At 42.2% G+C, this 18,023-nt stretch overlaps 1 protein-coding gene across 1 annotated transcript in view; it reads left to right on the forward strand.

The window, feature by feature from the left end:
- Window positions 1–8,529, forward strand: part of ATP8B1 (ATPase, aminophospholipid transporter, class I, type 8B, member 1) — a 93,015-nt gene extending 84,486 nt beyond the window's left edge. The window contains exons 24-26 of the mRNA XM_011971744.1: window positions 202–340; window positions 4,503–4,633; window positions 6,246–8,529. Of these exons, the coding sequence (XP_011827134.1) occupies window positions 202–340; window positions 4,503–4,633; window positions 6,246–6,470 (495 nt within the window). The 3' untranslated portion in view covers window positions 6,471–8,529. The remainder of the gene's footprint in view (window positions 1–201; window positions 341–4,502; window positions 4,634–6,245) is intronic.
- The last annotated feature ends 9,494 nt before the right edge of the window (window positions 8,530–18,023 follow it).

Below are 18,023 nucleotides of genomic sequence, written 5' to 3' on the forward strand. Positions count from 1 at the left end.
ACAAAATATAAATGCTATTTTCATCTCTTATACCAAGCACATTTTCTATTTCTTGCCTGAGTCAAGGATGGTTTAGTTTCTGGTCCAGTATTCAAGTCACATCATGCCTAACGTGCTGAATTCTGTTTTCAGGATTGTTAGATCCTTTATTTCTTGCTAACTCCCCAAAATGAATGCTGTTTTTCTCTGGTTTCTCAACAGATTGGCTTGGATACTTCTTATTGGACTTTTGTGAATGCTTTTTCAATTTTTGGAAGCATTGCACTTTATTTTGGCATCATGTTTGACTTTCATAGTGCTGGAATACATGTTCTCTTTCCATCTATATTTCAATTTACAGGTTGGTATTTTCAAAATTCCAAAAATAAATGTACAGACAAATGTCAGTAGTTTAGATTTTGACATAACTTCTGGTAAGTAATAAAATATACAAGGTGGAATGGCCAGGCGCAGTGGCTCACACCTATAATCCCAGCACTTTGGGAGGCCGAGTCAGGTGGATTGCTTGAGCCCAGCAGTTCAAGACCAGCCTGGACAACATGGCAAAACCCTATCTCTACAAAAAATACAAAAAAAATTAGCCATGCATGGTGGCACATGCCTGTAGTTCTAGCTACTGGAGAGGCTGAAATGGGAGGATTGCTTGACCTGGACGTTGCAGCTACAGTGAGTGGTGATCGCACTGCTGTACTCCAGCCCAGCTGACAGAGCGGGACCCTGTCTCAAAAAGAAAAAAACAAAGCAAAACAAAACAAATATATACAAAGTATTAAGTATTGCTAGTGAAAAATTAATGTTCTGTCTGGAAATTAAGTGGTGATGGTGGGTTGAAACATGATGGGAGGAAAACAAAATAGCTTTACAATAGCGCTGTACATGGTTGAATTAGATAACTTAAGACTTAAAAGGCTAAATAAAAGCCTATTCTTTCTTTCTCATAAAACCTAATATTGGGGCGAGATGTGGTGGCTCATGCCTATAATCCCAGCACTTTGGGAGGCCAACACAGCAGGATCTCTTGAATCCAGGAGTTCAAGACAAGCCTAAGCAACATAGGGAGAACTCGTCTCTACCCCCCCCCAAAAAAAAAAATTGAAAAAAAATTAATGGGCATGGTGGTACACACTACACACTGGTGATTCCAGCTCCTCAGGAGGCTGAGGTGGGAAAGATTGCTTGAGCCTGGGAGATCGAGGCTACAGTGAGCCATGATTATGCCACCCCAGCCTGGGTGACAGAGTGAGACCCTTTCTTTAAAAAAAAAAATCCCCAAAACCTAGTATTGGTAGGTTTTTGGAAAAGTGAGTATACAAGTATTGCTGGTAACACTGAAATATATTTTAAGTTTTCCAAACATCTGAAAATGCATAAGGGATTATAAAACTTTTTACACATTTTGGCCAGGTATTTCTACTTGGGGAAAGTATCCTAAGATAATAAAACACACGAAGTTTTGGCAAAGCTAATTTGTACAGATGGCTCCACCATAACATTTCTAATTGTAAGCAAGAGGAAAAAATGGAAATAACCCAAGACCTAAGAATATTATTAAATTAGCTAATCATACCATGAAATACCAGTATGATGAAATTCTAGAATTCAAAAGTGGTCAACATTATTAGAAATATGTGCGCAGGCCAGGCACAGTGGCTCACCCCTATAGTCCCAGCAGTTTGGGAGGCTGAGACAGGAAGATCACTTGAGGCTAGGTGTTCAAGACCAGCCTGGCAACATAGCGAGACCCTGTCTCTTAAAAAAAATAATAATAAAGCAATAAAAAAGAGACAAATAAGAAATATGTGTGCAGAGCAATAAGTAAATTGATAGAAAACAAAATAGTTCCGTGACCAATGATTATAATTGCATAAAATATACAACAAAATGACAAATGCTAGAATGAATTTGAAGTGATAAAAATATCATAAATATTATAAATATAAAATATTAATAAAAATTAATTATGAACTGGAATTCATGAGCTTCTTATTTTGAATAGAGAGCTTGGACTCACAATGAAAAACAATCCCCATAAACTAGTTTCCCTGGCCGGGCACGGTGGCTCATGCCTGTAAACCCAGCACTTTGGGAGGCTAAGGTGGGCAGATCACGAAGTCAGGAGATCGAGACCATCCTGGCTAATATGGTGAAACCCCATCTCTACTAATAAATAGAAAAAATTAGCCAGTTGTGTTGGCGGGCACCTATAGTCCCAGCTACTCGAGAGGCTGAGGCAGGAGAATGGTGTGAACCCAGGAGGCGGAGCTTGCAGTGAGCCGAGACCGTGCCACTGCACTCCAGCCTGGGCGACAGAGTGAGACTCAGTCTCAAAAAAAAAAAAACTAGTTTCCCTGTAAAAGATTTAGATTTTTATGACCAGTTGTTGGGTTGTAAAAGTCCGTTGCTGTGGTAACCCTTTCCTTCTTGGGATTCAGCTCAGCTTTTTGTGATTTCCTTTACTAACTCTGTGTTTTAAAATACTAGTAACCCAGTTACTTAGCATATTCCCATAGGGAGTTTTTTAATCCCATACACACTTAGCAGGGTAAAAACCACATTTAAAATAAATAAAGACCATTGTTTTTACAAACTGAGAGTGTAAGTACAGAAAACATGATGAGAAACATGGCTCTAAAAGATGGTCATTTGATTTTGAAAATTGGGTCATGTCTGTGATTATGTGATTGTATTATTGAATTGAATTATTACTTCATCTGACATAAAAATTCAGAAAACCAATTGCAGTGGAAAAGCACGGCTCCAGTCAGGCAGAAGGAGGTTTTAATTCAGGCATTGCCATGGTTGGTTTTGTTAGCTTGGGCAAACTTTTTAACTTCTCCGTAACACAATTTACTTATGTGACACAGGGATAATACCCATCTCTCAGAACTGATTCAATGACATGATCTGTATAAAACACCAGGTACTGGCAGTACTAGCATTTTTTTTTTTTTTTTTTTTTTGAGATGGAGTCTCGCTTTGTCACCCAGGCTGGAGTACAGTGGCACAATCTTGGCTCACTACAACCTCCACCTCCCGGTTTCAAGCCTCCAGAGTAGATGGGACTACAGGCACCTGCCTTCATCCCGGCTAATTTTTGTATTTTTGTAGAGACAGGGTTTCACCATGTTGACCAGGCTGGTCTTGAACTCCTGACCTCAGGTGATCTGCCCACCTCGGCCTCCCAAAGTGCTGGGATTACAGGCATGAGCTACCACGCCCAGCCTGGTAGTGCTATAGCTTTTATTATTTGGAGTTTCAAACCAGAACTAAAATTGAAAAGCGCTTTTTTTTTTTTTTTTTTTGAGATGGAGCCCAGGCTGGAGTGCAGTGGCACGATCTTGGCTCACTGCAATCTCCACCTCCCAGGTTCAAGTGATTCTCATGCCTCAGCCTCCCAAATAGCTGGGATTACAGGCATGCATCACCACGCCCGGCTAATTTTGTATTTTTAGTAGAGACAGGGTTTCACCATGTTAGCCAGGCTGGTCTCGAACTTCCCACCTCAGGTGATCCACCCACCTCGGCCTCCCAAAGTACTGGGATTACAGGTGTGAGCCACCACGCCCGGCTGAAAAGTGCTTTTTTAAATCCTTAAATTCAGAAGGCCAGGTGCCGTGGCTTGTGCCTGTAATCTCAGCACTTTGGGAGGCCAATGTGGGCGAATCACTTGAGGTCAGGAGTTTGAGACCAGCCTGGGCAACATGGTGAAACCCCATCTCCACAAAAAATACAACACTTAGCCAAGTGTGGTGGTGCACACCTATAGTCCCAGCTATTTAGGACACTGAGGTAGGAGGCCACTTGAGCCCAGCAAGTTGAGGCTGCAGTGAGCCGTGATAACACCACTGTACTCCAGCCTGGGTAACAGAGTGAGACCCTATCTCAGAAAAAAAGTCAGAAGTCTTGATCACCTAACTTTGCATTTTTAATCAATGCAATGTCAACAAATGTGCTTTTTTTCCTTATTTGCTCACTTATGGACATTTGCCTTGTTTCAAATAATTTACCTTCCCAATTTTGCTTTGCTTAGTCTGATTTTAAAATGTCTTTTCTTTGAGTCATAATGGATATTTTGGGGAGTCCAATCTGGTGGTAAAACTTTACCATAAATGATCTATTTATAGATTATGAAATATTAACTATTTTTTCTTTTTTTTGAGACAGAGTTTTGCTTTTGCTTTGTCACCCAGGCTGGAGTGCAGTGGCATGATCTCGGCTCACTGCAACCTCCGCCTTCCAGGTTGAAGCAATTCTCCTGCCTCCTGAGTAGCTGTGACTACAGGTGAATGCCACCATACCCAGCTGATTTTTTGTATTTTAGTAGAGACGGGTTTTCACCATGTTGCCCAGGCTGGTCTCGAACTCCTGAGCTCTGGCAATCCACCCACCTTGGCCTCCCAAAGTGCTAGGATTACAGGCATGAGCCACCGCATCTCGTGAAATATTAACTATGTTCTTAGGAAAAAGGGACCACAGTGATTCATTTGCCATGTTCTTTACAGGCACAGCTTCAAACGCTCTGAGACAGCCATACATTTGGTTAACTATAATCCTGACCGTTGCCGTGTGCTTACTGCCCGTCGTTGCCATCCGATTCCTGTCAATGACCATTTGGCCATCAGAAAGTGATAAGGTATATCGAATACAGTCCTCTCCCAAATCTGTCCCTCACAGAAACCAAAGCGTTTCCCAACAGCACCTTTCCTGCAAAATTCTAAGCTCATGGGAAGTTTTGTAAGAATGATTTTCCATGATTGTTTCTCTTTCTTTAACTCTATCTCACAAATAAGTCTTTTGGAATTGGGAATTTAGTGTACTTTCTTTTTAATACAAAGATTACCAAACATAAACAAAAAAGGGAGAATAGAATAATGAGCCCCGTATATCTATCCCCTCAGTTTAACAATTACTGTGTTAACATTTTGTCATACAAATCAGATTGGGTTTTTTTCTTTATTTAAAGAAAAATGTACCTTCTGTAGCAGGACCCTTTGAGCTACAAGGAACCGAAATCTGTGACTCAAAATATCTCTACAGTAGTGCGTCATCATTAATCATTAGCAGACTTCAGGCCCAGCGGATTGAGCAACTTAATGTCAAAAAAGGATTGGGCAGGTTCTTGCCATCTCTCCTCCCAGACACCTTCATTATTAGCTTCATATGGATGCTGGAAGATGGCCAGAGCAGTTCTGGGCATCACATCCTGACATATCAGTGTCGGGGAGAGATAAGATACTATTCTGTAGCTCCTTAGGGGCCATGGAACTTCTCACCCAAGGGCCCCAGTACGGTGCCTTCAGGTCTTATGTGCCAAAATTAGGTCACTTGCCCATTCTGGACTAGTTTAGCAAGGGAAATCAACCTGCCCACCGCCCATGAGAAATGTGGCTGTGGGGGGTTGGGGGGGTGATCTGAATACAATCGATTTCCACTAGAAAGAAGGAGAGAGCAGAGGCTAGTGAGGCAACCTTCAGTATCCCTCCGGTCTCCCTTTTGAAGTTACAATAGTACACAGTAACAACCCGGAAAGGCCCTACTGAGTCTTCTCTTTGGCTGTACCCATCTGGTCTGAACTAGAAAAGGGCACTAGCTTCTGGGGAGTGGGAATCTTGGCTTTGCATTTCCTAGCTGTGTGACCTTGGAAAAGTTAGATAACCTTCCCTCAGCTTCTATATATATCTCCAGGTAGGTAGGTAGGTAGAACGATCGATCAATCTATGTATAACTATAGAGAGATGGATATAGATCTATATCATCATATCTATATGTCAATATATCTCTCCATAGATAAACAGATATAGCCAAGCATTGTGACTCACACCTGTAATCCCAGTACTTTGGGAGGCCGAGGCAGGTAGATCACTTGAGGTCAGGAGTTCAGGAGGACAGGACCAGCCTGGCCAACATGGTGAAAATACATACTAAATATACAACATAATAAAAATACAAAAATTAGGTGTGGCAGCGCGTGTAACCCCAGCTACTCAGAAGGCTGAGGCAGGAGGATCGCTTGAACCTGGGAGGCAGAGGTTGCGGTGAGCCAAGATCGCACCATTGCACTGCAGCCTGGGTGACAGAGCGAGACTCCATCTCAAAAAAAAAAAAAAGATATAGACACACACATACACACACACACTATAAAGTGGGGACAGAGCTGCCTGCATCAAAATGGGGCAGGCGTCTGGCCAGGCCTCCTCCCTGGAGTGGACCTTATCTTCATCCCTCCCCATCTCTCCCTCTTGCAGATCCAGAAGCATCGCAAGCGGTTGAAGGCGGAGGAGCAGTGGCAGCGGCGGCAGCAGGTGTTCCGCCGGGGCGTGTCATCGCGGCGCTCGGCCTACGCCTTCTCGCACCAGCGGGGCTACGCGGACCTCATCTCCTCCGGGCGCAGCATCCGCAAGAAGCGCTCACCGCTTGATGCCATCGTGGCCGATGGCACCGCGGAGTACAGGCGCACCGGGGACAGCTGATCCCTCACCCCCAGGCCGGGACGCGGCCACAGAGCACGTCTATTTTTTTATGAAAGATTCTCAGGACTTCGTGTGTGTGTGTGTGTGTGAATTGCATTCGTCACAAAGATATTGAAGACAATAAATAACCTTTATAACAAACTCCTTGGGTTGAACTATTAAACAATAGCAGAGCCAAGAAATAGGACTTTTAAAAGTTCTATTATTCGGCTGGGCGTGGTGGCTCATGTCTGTAATCCCAGCACTTTGGGAGGCTGAGGAGGGGAGATTACCTGAGGCGTGGAGTTCGAGACCAGTCCAGCCAACATGGTGAAACCCTGTCTCTACTATAAATTAAAAATGAGCCGGGCTTGGTGGTGGGCACCTGTAATCCCACCTGTTTGAGAGGCTGAAGCAGGAGAATCGCTTGAACCTGGGAGATGGAGGTTACAGTGAGCCAAGACTGTGCCACTGCACTCTAGCCTGGGTAACAGAGCAAGACTATGCCTTAAGAAAAATTTAAAAATAGGCCGGGCACGGTGGCTCATGCCTGTCATCCTAGCACTTTGGGAGGCCAAGGCGGGTGGATCACTTGAGGTCAGGAGTTTCAGACCAGCCTGGCCAACACAGTGAAACCCCGTCTCTACTAAAAATATAAAAATTAGCTGGAAATTGCTTGAACCTGGGAGGTGGAGGTTCCAGTGAGCCGAGATCGTGGCACTGCACTCCAGCCTGGGCAACAGAGTGAGACTCCATCTCCAAAAAAATGTTTTTAAATAATAATAAAAGTCCTATTATTCAACTGGTTATGTACACTATGGTTGAAAGGGAACATTCTAATCCGGTCTCAATCCAGGGCAATAGAATTACAAAGCATGTTGTATTTCAGTTCAAATGGTATTGTATTATAAAATTAGTTACATTTTCCTTTGTGATCTTCAGCATAATTTCCCAGAGGCTCCTTTTTACCCTCCATAGGCCACCTTAACATATTTTTAAATTTATAGTAGTAATGACAAATGACATCAGTGTTCATCATCTGAAAGCTAAGTGGTTCAATCACTTTTTCAAAGTTGATAGTAGATTGCATGGTTTCATGTTCTCCTCACATTGGTTTAATAATTCTATTTAATCAAGGAAAATAACTTCAGATTCCATAAAGTTTCAGTTTATTTTTGGTTTACTACTGGGTGAGACAGCACATTACACACTTTTACTATCAAATATTATTTTAGCAGCTTCCCATAGTACCAAATGATTTAATTCCCTACTCTCATTTTTTAAAGCATCTAAATATTTCTGGGCTTAAAAAAAGGGTTTTTAAAAACTGAGGATATCAGTAATAAATTGCAGAATATTTTGTAAAGCTTTCTTTTGGAAAGCAAACTTTTGTGCCTGCCTATATATAAAGTATTTTATAAGGGACTTGAACAGAGACCTCACTCTTTTTCACTTGTCTTATGTCTTGAGAGAAAAGGCTATTGGCAGCCACATTCCTAAGACTGGGGAATGGTGTGTCCTTTTAAATTTGAAGATAACTGTAGGTAATTATGGAAACTTCTCAAAGAGGTAAAAGTAATTTTTTTCCAGACATTTTTCTCATTCTGTGTCTTTCACACACTAGTTTCCATAGTTCAAAAATTCTGTTTTTTACCATCGGGCTGTGAATGTTCACAATATCAGTCCCGTTGAATTCCTATGAGGTAATCACAATGTGTATATAGTTCATTTTCTAGGTTTGATAAAAGAATGTATGGCTTTTTATTCTGTGGAAGTAAAATGCTGAACGTTTACAACTTTTCCTTGTAAATAAAAAATTGTAAGTTTTTTTTTTTTTTACAGAAAAGTTAGCTTGTGTAATTCTGTTAGTTTCAGATTTCTCTCCTGTTTTCACAAATTGTGGGAAAGATTGACAATGCAAATGTGTCAAAGACATACTGTTGGGTGCAATACTAACAATTTTAAAATGCAAATTTCTTTGGATAAATTATTTCTATATTCTGTAAATCTGAGATTTAATGTATATTTTGTTAAAAAAATGATTTAGTAAAATCTTTGAAAAGTATAATCTTCTAAAGTATTTAAATTGGCTTTTGTTGTTGTTGTTATTTTTAAGAATAGGGTATGTGACAGAAGAATCTAGTCCCACAAGGTTTCTAGAGGAATGCAGGGGTCCTTTAGTGGTGAGAAAGTCAGGGACAGGGAAACTAAGTGTTAGGGAAGAAGTGATGGAGAAAAGGTGATCAGCACCAGGCACTGTGGCTCACGCCTGTAATCTCAGTACTTTGGAAGGCTGAGGCAGGAGAATCACTTGAGGCCAGGAGTTTGAGACCAGCCTGGGCAACATAGCAAGACTCCGTCTTTAAAAAAAAAAACAAAAACAAAAACAAACTGGGTGTAGTGGCATATGCCTGTAGTCCCTGTTGCTTGGGCGGCTGAGGTGGGAGGATAACTTGAGCCCAGGAGTTTGAGGCTGCAGTGAGCTTTGCTCATGCCACTGTACTGAAGCCTGGGTGACAGAGCAAGACTCTGTCTCTAAAAGAATTAAAAAGTTGGTCAGACTTTAGAGACAGAGGGGTAAAGATTTAGAGTTAGGGAGGTCAGCCGGGCATGGTGGCTCATGCCTGTAATCCCAGCACTTTAGGAGGCTGAAGTGGGTGGGTCACTTGAGGCCAGGAGTTCGAGACCAGTCTGGCCAACATGGCAAAACTCTGGCTCTACTAAAAATACAAAAACTTAGCCGGGTGAGGTGGCGCACATCTGTAGTCCCAGCTACTCTGGTGGCTGAGGCAGGAGAATTGCTGGAACCCAGAAAGCGGAGGTTGCAGTGAGCCATGATTGTGCCACTGTTCTCCAGCCTGGGCAATGGAGTGAGACGCTCTCAAAAAAAAAAAAAAAAAAAAAAAGGAAGATTAACTCTGGGTTTTTCCAACTGACTTCAACTCTTTAGCCAGAATGAAAGGAAAGGTAACCCTCAACCAAAAGTAAGGGCTGGGGCTGGGCATGGTGGCTCACGCATGTAATCCCAGCACTTTGGAAGGCCAAGGTGGATAGGTCACCTGAGGTTAGGAATTCGAGACCAGCACGGCCAACATGGCGAAACCCCATCTCTTCTAAGAATAAAAAAATCAGCCAGGCATGGTGGTGCATGCCTGTAATCCCAGCTACTTGGGAAGCTGAGGCAGAAGAATCGCTTGAACCTGGGAGATGAAGGTTGCAGTGGGCTGAGATTGTGACACTGCACTCTAGCCTGGGTGACAAAGCGAGACTCTATCTCAAAAAACAAAACAAAAAAAGTAAGGGCTGGGAAGTGAGCAGAGAGTCCTAGAAATACACGATGAATCGTTGGCAGAAAAATGAGCAAAGAGGAGTGAGTGAGGAAGTGGATGGGAGACCTGGGGTTTGAGGCTGCGGGAGTCTGACCAGGCTGTGGGACAGACAGCTCTTGGATGCAAGGGAAGCCATGACCCCACTGAGAAGGTTCTCTCTGCGTCAGAGATGGGAGACTCTTTGGGAGGCATAATTAGCAGCAGGTGATAGAAAAATATCAGTCTTGGGGTGCTTGGGGTTGGAGGAGATGGGCAAATTACTAGCCTCTGCAATATAAATGGCAGGAAAATCGAGTAAACCTGGGAGATCATCCCTAAAAAAATAAAAGTCACTTTTTCCTGCAATATACTTCTGTATTTAAGTTGTTTGAGGGATAAATGTTTTCAATCAAAGAGCACCACCTAAAGGTTCTTACTCATGTTCAGCACCAGAAACTGCTCAGTAACAACATCTGATGGGAATAAAATGATTCTTGAGAGACTTCAATGTGATAGCAAAATGTACCCTAATGGAATCGAAATATATTTTAACAATTGCTGCCTTCATGTGATGTGAATGAAACTTAGGAAAACCGTCAGCTCCTAAGAGTCCTGCTAGAAAGTTAGGGCTGCACTATAACTTCTGGGGCATTTATAAAAATGAAAAGGCCTGTCAAAACACTGAAAACAATACAACGTAGATCTCAGGACAAAGTGGAGGTTGGGGCCCTCAAAAACAACCACTGTAATGCAATCATTTTCTTTCTGCTAAAAAATACAGTAAAGGCCGGGCGCGGTGGTTCACGCCTGTAATCCCAGCACTTTGGGAGGCCCGGGCGGGTGGATCACCTGAGGCCAGGAGTTCGAGACCAGCCTGACCAACATGGAGAAACCCATCTCTACTAAAAATAAAAATTAGCAGGGCATGGTGGTGCACGCCTGTAATCCCAGCTACTTGGGAGGCTGAGGCACGAGAATCGCTTGAACCCAGGAGGCGGAGTTTGAAGTGAGCCGAGATCACGCCATTGTACTCCAGGCTGGGCAACAAGAGTGACACTCCGTCTCAGAGAAAAAAACAAACAAAAAGAAACAGCAAAAATGATTTTCTTGATTAGATATTTCTCCAAAGAAGAGATATAGCCGGGCACAGTGGGTAGCTCACGCCTGTAATCCCAACACTTTGGGAGGCCAAGGCAGATCACCTGAGGTCCAGGGTTTGAGACCAGCCTGACCAATATGATGTAACACTGTCTCTACTAAAAATACAAAAATTAGCTGGGAATGGTGGTGTGTGCCTGTAATCCCAGCTACTTGGGAGGCTGAGACAGGAGAATTGCTTGAACCTGGAAGGTGGAGGCTGCAGTGAGCCGAGATCAAGCCACTGCACTCCAGCCTAGAAAACAAGAGAGAAACTCCACCTCAAAAAAAAAAAAAAAAAAAAAAAGATATAAATGGTCAATAAGCATATGAAAATATGCTCAACAGCATTAGTCATCAGGGAAAGTCATCAAAATTGAGGCTGGGTGCGGTGGCTTATGCCTGTAATCCCAGCACTATGGGAGGCTGAGGTAGGCGGATCACCTGAGGCCAGGAGTTGGAGACCAGCCTGGCCAACATAGTGAAATCCCATCTCTACTAAAAATACAAAAATGAGCCAGGGGTGGTGGCATGTACCTGTAATCCCAGCTACCTGGGAGGCTGAGGCAGGAGAATCGTTTGAACCCAGGAGGCAGAGGTTGTGGTGAGCCGAGATTGCATCACCGCACTCCAGCCTGGGTGACAAAGTAAGACTCTGTGTCAAAGAAAAAAAAAAAAAAAGAAAAAAAAACCACATCATACTAGAAAGGGTTGATTCTCCCTACAATAATTTAAAAATGGCATATATTCCTCATAAAAATGCCAACAGTTTCCTGTAATAGACAGGCTGATTCAAAAGTTCATATGGAAAAATTAATGTCAGAAAACTGTAAGCAATGAGGTGAGACTACTCCTACCAGATATTACACCATATCATAATTTGAAAAACAGTTTCAGTGGTATGGTTCTGATGCATGGTGACACAGACATTCCACGGAACAGAATAGAAAATCCAGAAATAGACACAAACACGTGAACATTTACTATATAAAGTGGCATCAAAGGTGGGTGGGGAAAGATGGACTTTTAAATAGATGGTGTTGAGACAAGAGGGAAACAAATTAGATATCATGCACTGTAGTAGAATAGACTCCAAATAATAAAGAGATTTAAATGTAAAACAAAAACAAACTCATAAAAGTACTTGAAGAAAATCACGAGGAAATTCAAATACTGGAGTGGGGAAAGACTTTCTAATTAAGACTAAAAATCTAAAGCCTCAAAGGAAAGGCTAATAATTTCAAATACGTCAATATTTTTAAAACCCCCATTATGGCAAAAAAAAAGAAAAAGAAAAAAAGGTATAAGCAAAGACAAATGGCAAAATGGAGAAAAAGTGTGCAAGTCTTAGTTCAGGCTGCTGTGACAAAATACCACAAACTGCATGGTTTATGTAAGCAACAGAAATTTTTTCTCACAGTTCTGGCAGAAGCTAGAAGTCTTAGGTCAAGGGATTGACAGATTTGGTGCCTGCTGAGGAAATGCTTTCTGGTTCGCAAATAGCGCCTTCTGACTCTGTCTTTACATGGTGGAAGGGGCCAACAAGCTCCTTCAGGACTATTTTATAAAGACATAATCCCTCCTGATTTAATCACCCCTGAACGTCTCCACCTCCTAGTATCACCTTGGAGGTTAGCATTTCAGCATATGAATTTTAAGAAGGCACAAACCTTCAGACCATAGCAGTCAAGGTTGTGGGAAAAAAAAAAAAAAAAGTCAGAGAAAAAGAAATACAAATGGGGCGGGGTACGGTGGCTCATCCCTGTAATCCCAGCACTTTGGGAGGTCGAGGTGGGCGTATTACTTGAGGCCAGGAGTTCGAGACCAGCCAGGCTAACATGGTGAAAACCCGTCTCCATTAAAAATACAAAAATTAACTGGGTGTGCAACTGTAGTCCCAGCTACTAGGGAGGCTGAGGCAGGAGAATAACTTGAACCTGGGAGGTGGAGGTTGCAGTGAATTGAGATTGCACCACTGCACTCCAGCTTGGGCAATAGAGCCAGACTCTGTCTCAAAAAAAAAGAAATACAAATGGCTCTTAAACACATGAAACGATGTTTAAACTTATCCAAAATAAAGCAGTGCAAATCAAAATGATTTTGACAAGCCATCTTCACCTATTCATTTGGCAAAAACAAGAAAGTTTGGTAATGCACTGTTAAGGCTGTGGCAAAACAAGCCTTCTAATTTATTACTGAAAAGTATATAAATTGAAACTCTAGGAAAGGCAATTTAGCCATAACCATTAACTTTTTTTTTTTTTTTTTTTTGAGACAGAGTTTAGCTCTGTCACCTAGGCTGGAGTGCAGTGGGTGCAATCTCAGCTCACTGCAACCTCCGCCTCCCAGGTTCAAGCTATTCTCCTGCCTCAGCCTCCCGAGTAGCTGGGACTACAGGCACGTGCCACCACTCCCAGCTAATTTTTTGTATTTTTTTTTTAGTAGAGATGGGGTTTCACCATGTTAGCCAGGATGGTCTCGATCTCCTGACCTTGTGATCCGCCCGCCTCAGATTGCCAAAGTGTTGGGATTACAGGTGTGAGCCACCACACTCAGTCCTTGCCATTAAAATTTTAAGTGTATATTCCCTTTGACTTGGCAATCACACTTCTCAAATTCATCTTGCAGATATATTTGCCCACAACGGAAATGACATGTACAGTGATTGTATAATCAAAATATCGGCAGGCAGTAAGCTAGCAATCCATCAGTTTAACCACAGTTAAATGAAATAAGTTCCATCCCAATAACAGGATACAATGAAACTATAATGGGAGCTAAGGGAGAAGAATAAAAGATCTCCATTCATTGTGGAGTGTGAAGAGTCAGGTACAGAACTGTGTATGTGGCGACAACCTTTCATATAAAAAAGAAAAAAGAGGAGGCGATTAAATTGATGTGGAGTCAATGCAATTCCAATTGAAATCCCATGAGATTTTTTTTGGGGTAAAAATTGATAATTTGATTCTAAAATTCATCTGGAAATGCAAAGGACCTAAAATAGCCAAAATAACTCTGCAGAAGAAAAACAAAGTTGGAGGAAGAACACAACTTGATTTTGAAAGTTGTTACTGGCATGGGCTGAAGAACCACTTGTTAAGTACTATGCTGACTGCCTGGGGGACAGGATCGTTGGGACCTCAAGCCTCAGAGTCATCCGATTTACCCATGCCACAAAGCTGCACATATACCCTTTAATCTATAATACAAGTCAAAATTTTAAAAATAAAATAAATGTGAAATTAGGGCCAAAAAAGAGGAAACTGTTATAAAGCTACAGCAATCAAAACAGCATAGTATTGGCTTAAAGAGAGCAGGTAGATCAATGGAACCTAATAGAGTCCATAAATAAATCCATACATCAATGGACAACTGATACTGAACAAGGTTACAAAAGCGATGAGGTGGAGAAAGGATGGCCTTCTCAATAAATGGTGCCGGGACATTTGATATTCACATGCGAAAAAATGAACTCGGATCCCTACCTGGAACCGTACTTTGTCCTCACAAAAGATCTGAACAGGCACTTCAACACAGAAGATATAGGTAAGGCAAAAAAGCACATGAGAAGATGCTCAACATCATTAGTCACTAGGGAAATACATTAGAAAACTTTTTGGGGTGATGGATTTGTTCCCTATCCCTAATTGTGGTGATGGTTTCACAGGTATACATATAAGTTAAAACATATCAAATTGCACATTTTAAATGTGTGCACTTTGTCATATATATTTTTTTTCCTTTTGAGATAGGGTCTCACTGCGTTGCCCAGGCTGGAGTGCAGGGGCACCATCTTGGCTCACTGCAACCTCCAACTCCTGGGTTCAAGAGATTCTCCTGCCTCAGCCTCCTGAGTAGCTGGGATTACAGGCATGCATCACCATGCCCAGCTAATTTTTGTATTTTCAGTAGAGACGGGGTTTTACCGTGTTGGCCAGGCTGGTCTTGACCTCCTGATCTCAGGTGATCCGCCTGCCTCAGTCTCCCAAAGTGCTGGTATTACAGGCATGAGCCACAGTGCTCAGGCTGTTGTATATTATTTATGCCTAAAACAAAACAAAACCAAAAAAAAGCTGTTTTAAGGAAAGGAAGGAAGGAATAAAGGAGGTAGATTGAGAGGAATATAGTCATATTTTCAACAAGAATCTCTAGATATAAAAGAGACTAGTAGGGCGTGCATGGCGGCTCATGCCTGTAATCCCAGCACTTTGGGAGGCTGAGGCGGGTGGATCACGAGGTCAGGAGTTCGAGACCAGTCTGGCCAACATGGTGAAACCCTGTCTCTACCAAAAATACAAAAATTAGCTGGGTGTGGTGGCGGATGCCTGCAATCCCAGCTACTCGGGAGGCTGAGGCAGAGAATCGCTTGAACCCAGGAGGCGAAGGTTTGCAGTGAGCTCAGATCATACCCCTGCACTCCAGCCTGGGCGACAGAGTGAGACTCCGTCTCAAAAAAAAAAAAAAAGAGACTAGTGAAAGTTGTTATGAGGAGTGAGACCTTTAAATATTGAATTATCTTTTCATAGTTTTAAAATTAAAAATACTGAACCATATGGACACATTTTCTATTTCAAAAATTAAACAATAAAAAATAGAAATGATTTTTAGGCCAGAAGGAGTAATTTGAGTTAATATTTTTCCTGCTTAAGTTACGAAGCCTCCCAAACTGAGACTCACCCAAGCCCACAAGCTTCTCCCTAGAGCAGCAACCGCAGCTCTTCACATTGTCCTCTTGGGGGACTGCCAGTGCCCAGAGATGGGGACTTCCTGTGGCTACAGATAGAGTGGTGTGTTTTGTTAGGCCATTTATATGTACACACATATTCTTTGCCCTCAGAAGAGTCTGGGTAACAACTTAAAGTCGTGTTAAAATAGTGGAAAGGACCAGTGGAATTTGAAAGACTGTTTTCAGAGTCAAAGACCAGTATGGATTTACCACCATATTGTCCAACTAATTATCAGCTAAGATGACCTTAGCAATAAGATGCATAGAAAGAAATAACTCTCACAATTTTAAAATTATCAGGAATTTTGCTTCAAAACGTGAATCAAACAGAATGTATTTGTATTAACAAATAATTTGTATTAATCAAATAGTAATGTGTTAATAAATATGAGGAAGGAAAATTTTAATATGGAGAGAAATTTAAACTTCCTGATCTAGGATGGTGGTTAAAAATCCAAGGTGCTGGCCTAGCACGGTGGCTCACGCCTGTAATCCCAGCATTTTGGGAGGCTGAGATGGGTGGATCATTTGAGGTCAGGAGTTGGAGACCAGCCTGATCAACATGGTGAAACCCCATCTCTACTAAAAGTACAAAAATATTAGCCAGGCACGGTGGCGCATGCCTGTAGTCCCAGCTACAGGGGAGGCTGAGGCAGGAGAATCGCTTGAACCCAGGAGGCGGAGGTTGCAGTGAGCCAAGGTCACATCACTGCACTCCAGCCTGGGCGACAAAGCAAGACTCCGTTAAAAAAAAAAAAATTCCAAAATCCAAGGTGCTCTGGCCAAGTTTAAAATATAGATTGTCTCACTCCAGATAACCTGTTTATGACTTCCAGTTGGAAAGATGTCAATATTCCTTTGGCCCCTGATGCTGAGACTGTTGCAATTATTCTGGAAGGCTGTTATAAGCCCTGAAATGTCTCCTTGTTTCTTTTCCATGAGAGGATTAAAGATATTGGATCTGGCTTGTAGAGTGAACGTGGGAGGGTTTTTTGTCTAGCATTTCTCATCAGGAATCAATTCTCCCAGTTGATAAGAATCAACCTGTAGAATAGAGGTTGATTTGCCCACTGGGAGTCATCTTGCAGTTTCATTATAAAATGGTTCTGCTGAGCCAAGCTGCATAATGAATAAACCAATCTATGGAAATGCTATAGGAGGTTTTCTGTTACCATCCATTTGGGGGTTCCCACCTACCTTTGGCTTCCTTATTTAAATTTTGTGTGAACAACATAAAAACTTTGTGCTCATCGAAGAGTTTAATAAAAACAACACAAAGGACTGTTTCTAAAGGAGCTTTGAAAGTTCTAGAAAATTTACATCAAGATTTTATCACTGCAAACATCTTGAGTAAATAGAAACTCAAAAGGTCTCTTTTATATTTACTGAATTTGTCCAAGAATGAGCTATTTTATAGGATTTTGTGGCTTGGGGTGAAAATATTTTTATGACCTAACAGCAAAAAACAAAACAAAACAAAACAAAAACCCAAACCTGATTAACTAAAATATCATCAGCTGAGCTTCTGAGACCCCCAGAGACCCCTTAAGACTCTCAATTCCAGCTGGGCACGGTGGCTAACGCCTGTAATCCCAACACTTTGGGGGGCCAAGGCAAGTGGATCACTTGAGGTCAGGAGTTCGAGACCAGCCTGGCCAACATGGAAAAACCCCGTCTCTACTAAAAATACAAAAATTAGCCGAGCATGGTGGCAGACACCTGTAATCCCAGCTACTTGGGAGGCTGAGGCAGGAGAATTGCTTGAACCTGGGAGGTGGAGGTTGCAGTGAGCCAAGATCATGCCATTGCACTCCAGCCTGGGGGACAGAGTGAGACTTCATTTCAAAAAAAAAAAAAAGTCTCAATTTCTATAAACTGATACAAGATCGTTCTTCAAACTAACCAAGAGGACTTCATTGCTTTTAGAGGACACAATTAATTCTGCTTTGAAAGTTTCCCCACCTCTATAGAGAAAATGTTCTTCTCTATTTGACTCTGTCTTCACCTTTCTTAACAGCTATCCCAAATCCCACATCATACCCAGATCAATTCCGTGAAGCAGCTAGCCTGGGCTAAAGTTAATTGCACCTTTAAAAAGCAATAGGGCTGGGCGCAGTGGCTCACGCCTGTAATCCCAAGACTTTGGGAGGTTAAGGTGCGCGCATCCCTTGAGCCCAGGAGTTCGAGACCAACCTGGGCAACAGGGCAAAACTCCCCAAACCCTGTCTCTACAAAAAAAAAAAAAAGAAAGAAAGAAAAAATCAGCCAGGTGTGATGGTGTGTGCGTGTAGTCCCAGCTACTTTTGAGGCTGAGGTGGGAGGATCACCCCTGTCTCAAAAGAATTAAAAAAAAAAATAGCTGGGCGTGGTGGCTCACACTTGTAATCCCAGCACTTTGGGAGG

This window comes from Mandrillus leucophaeus, unplaced genomic scaffold (assembly GCF_000951045.1).
Source record: "Mandrillus leucophaeus isolate KB7577 unplaced genomic scaffold, Mleu.le_1.0 Scaffold124, whole genome shotgun sequence".
NCBI lineage: Eukaryota > Metazoa > Chordata > Mammalia > Primates > Cercopithecidae > Mandrillus > Mandrillus leucophaeus.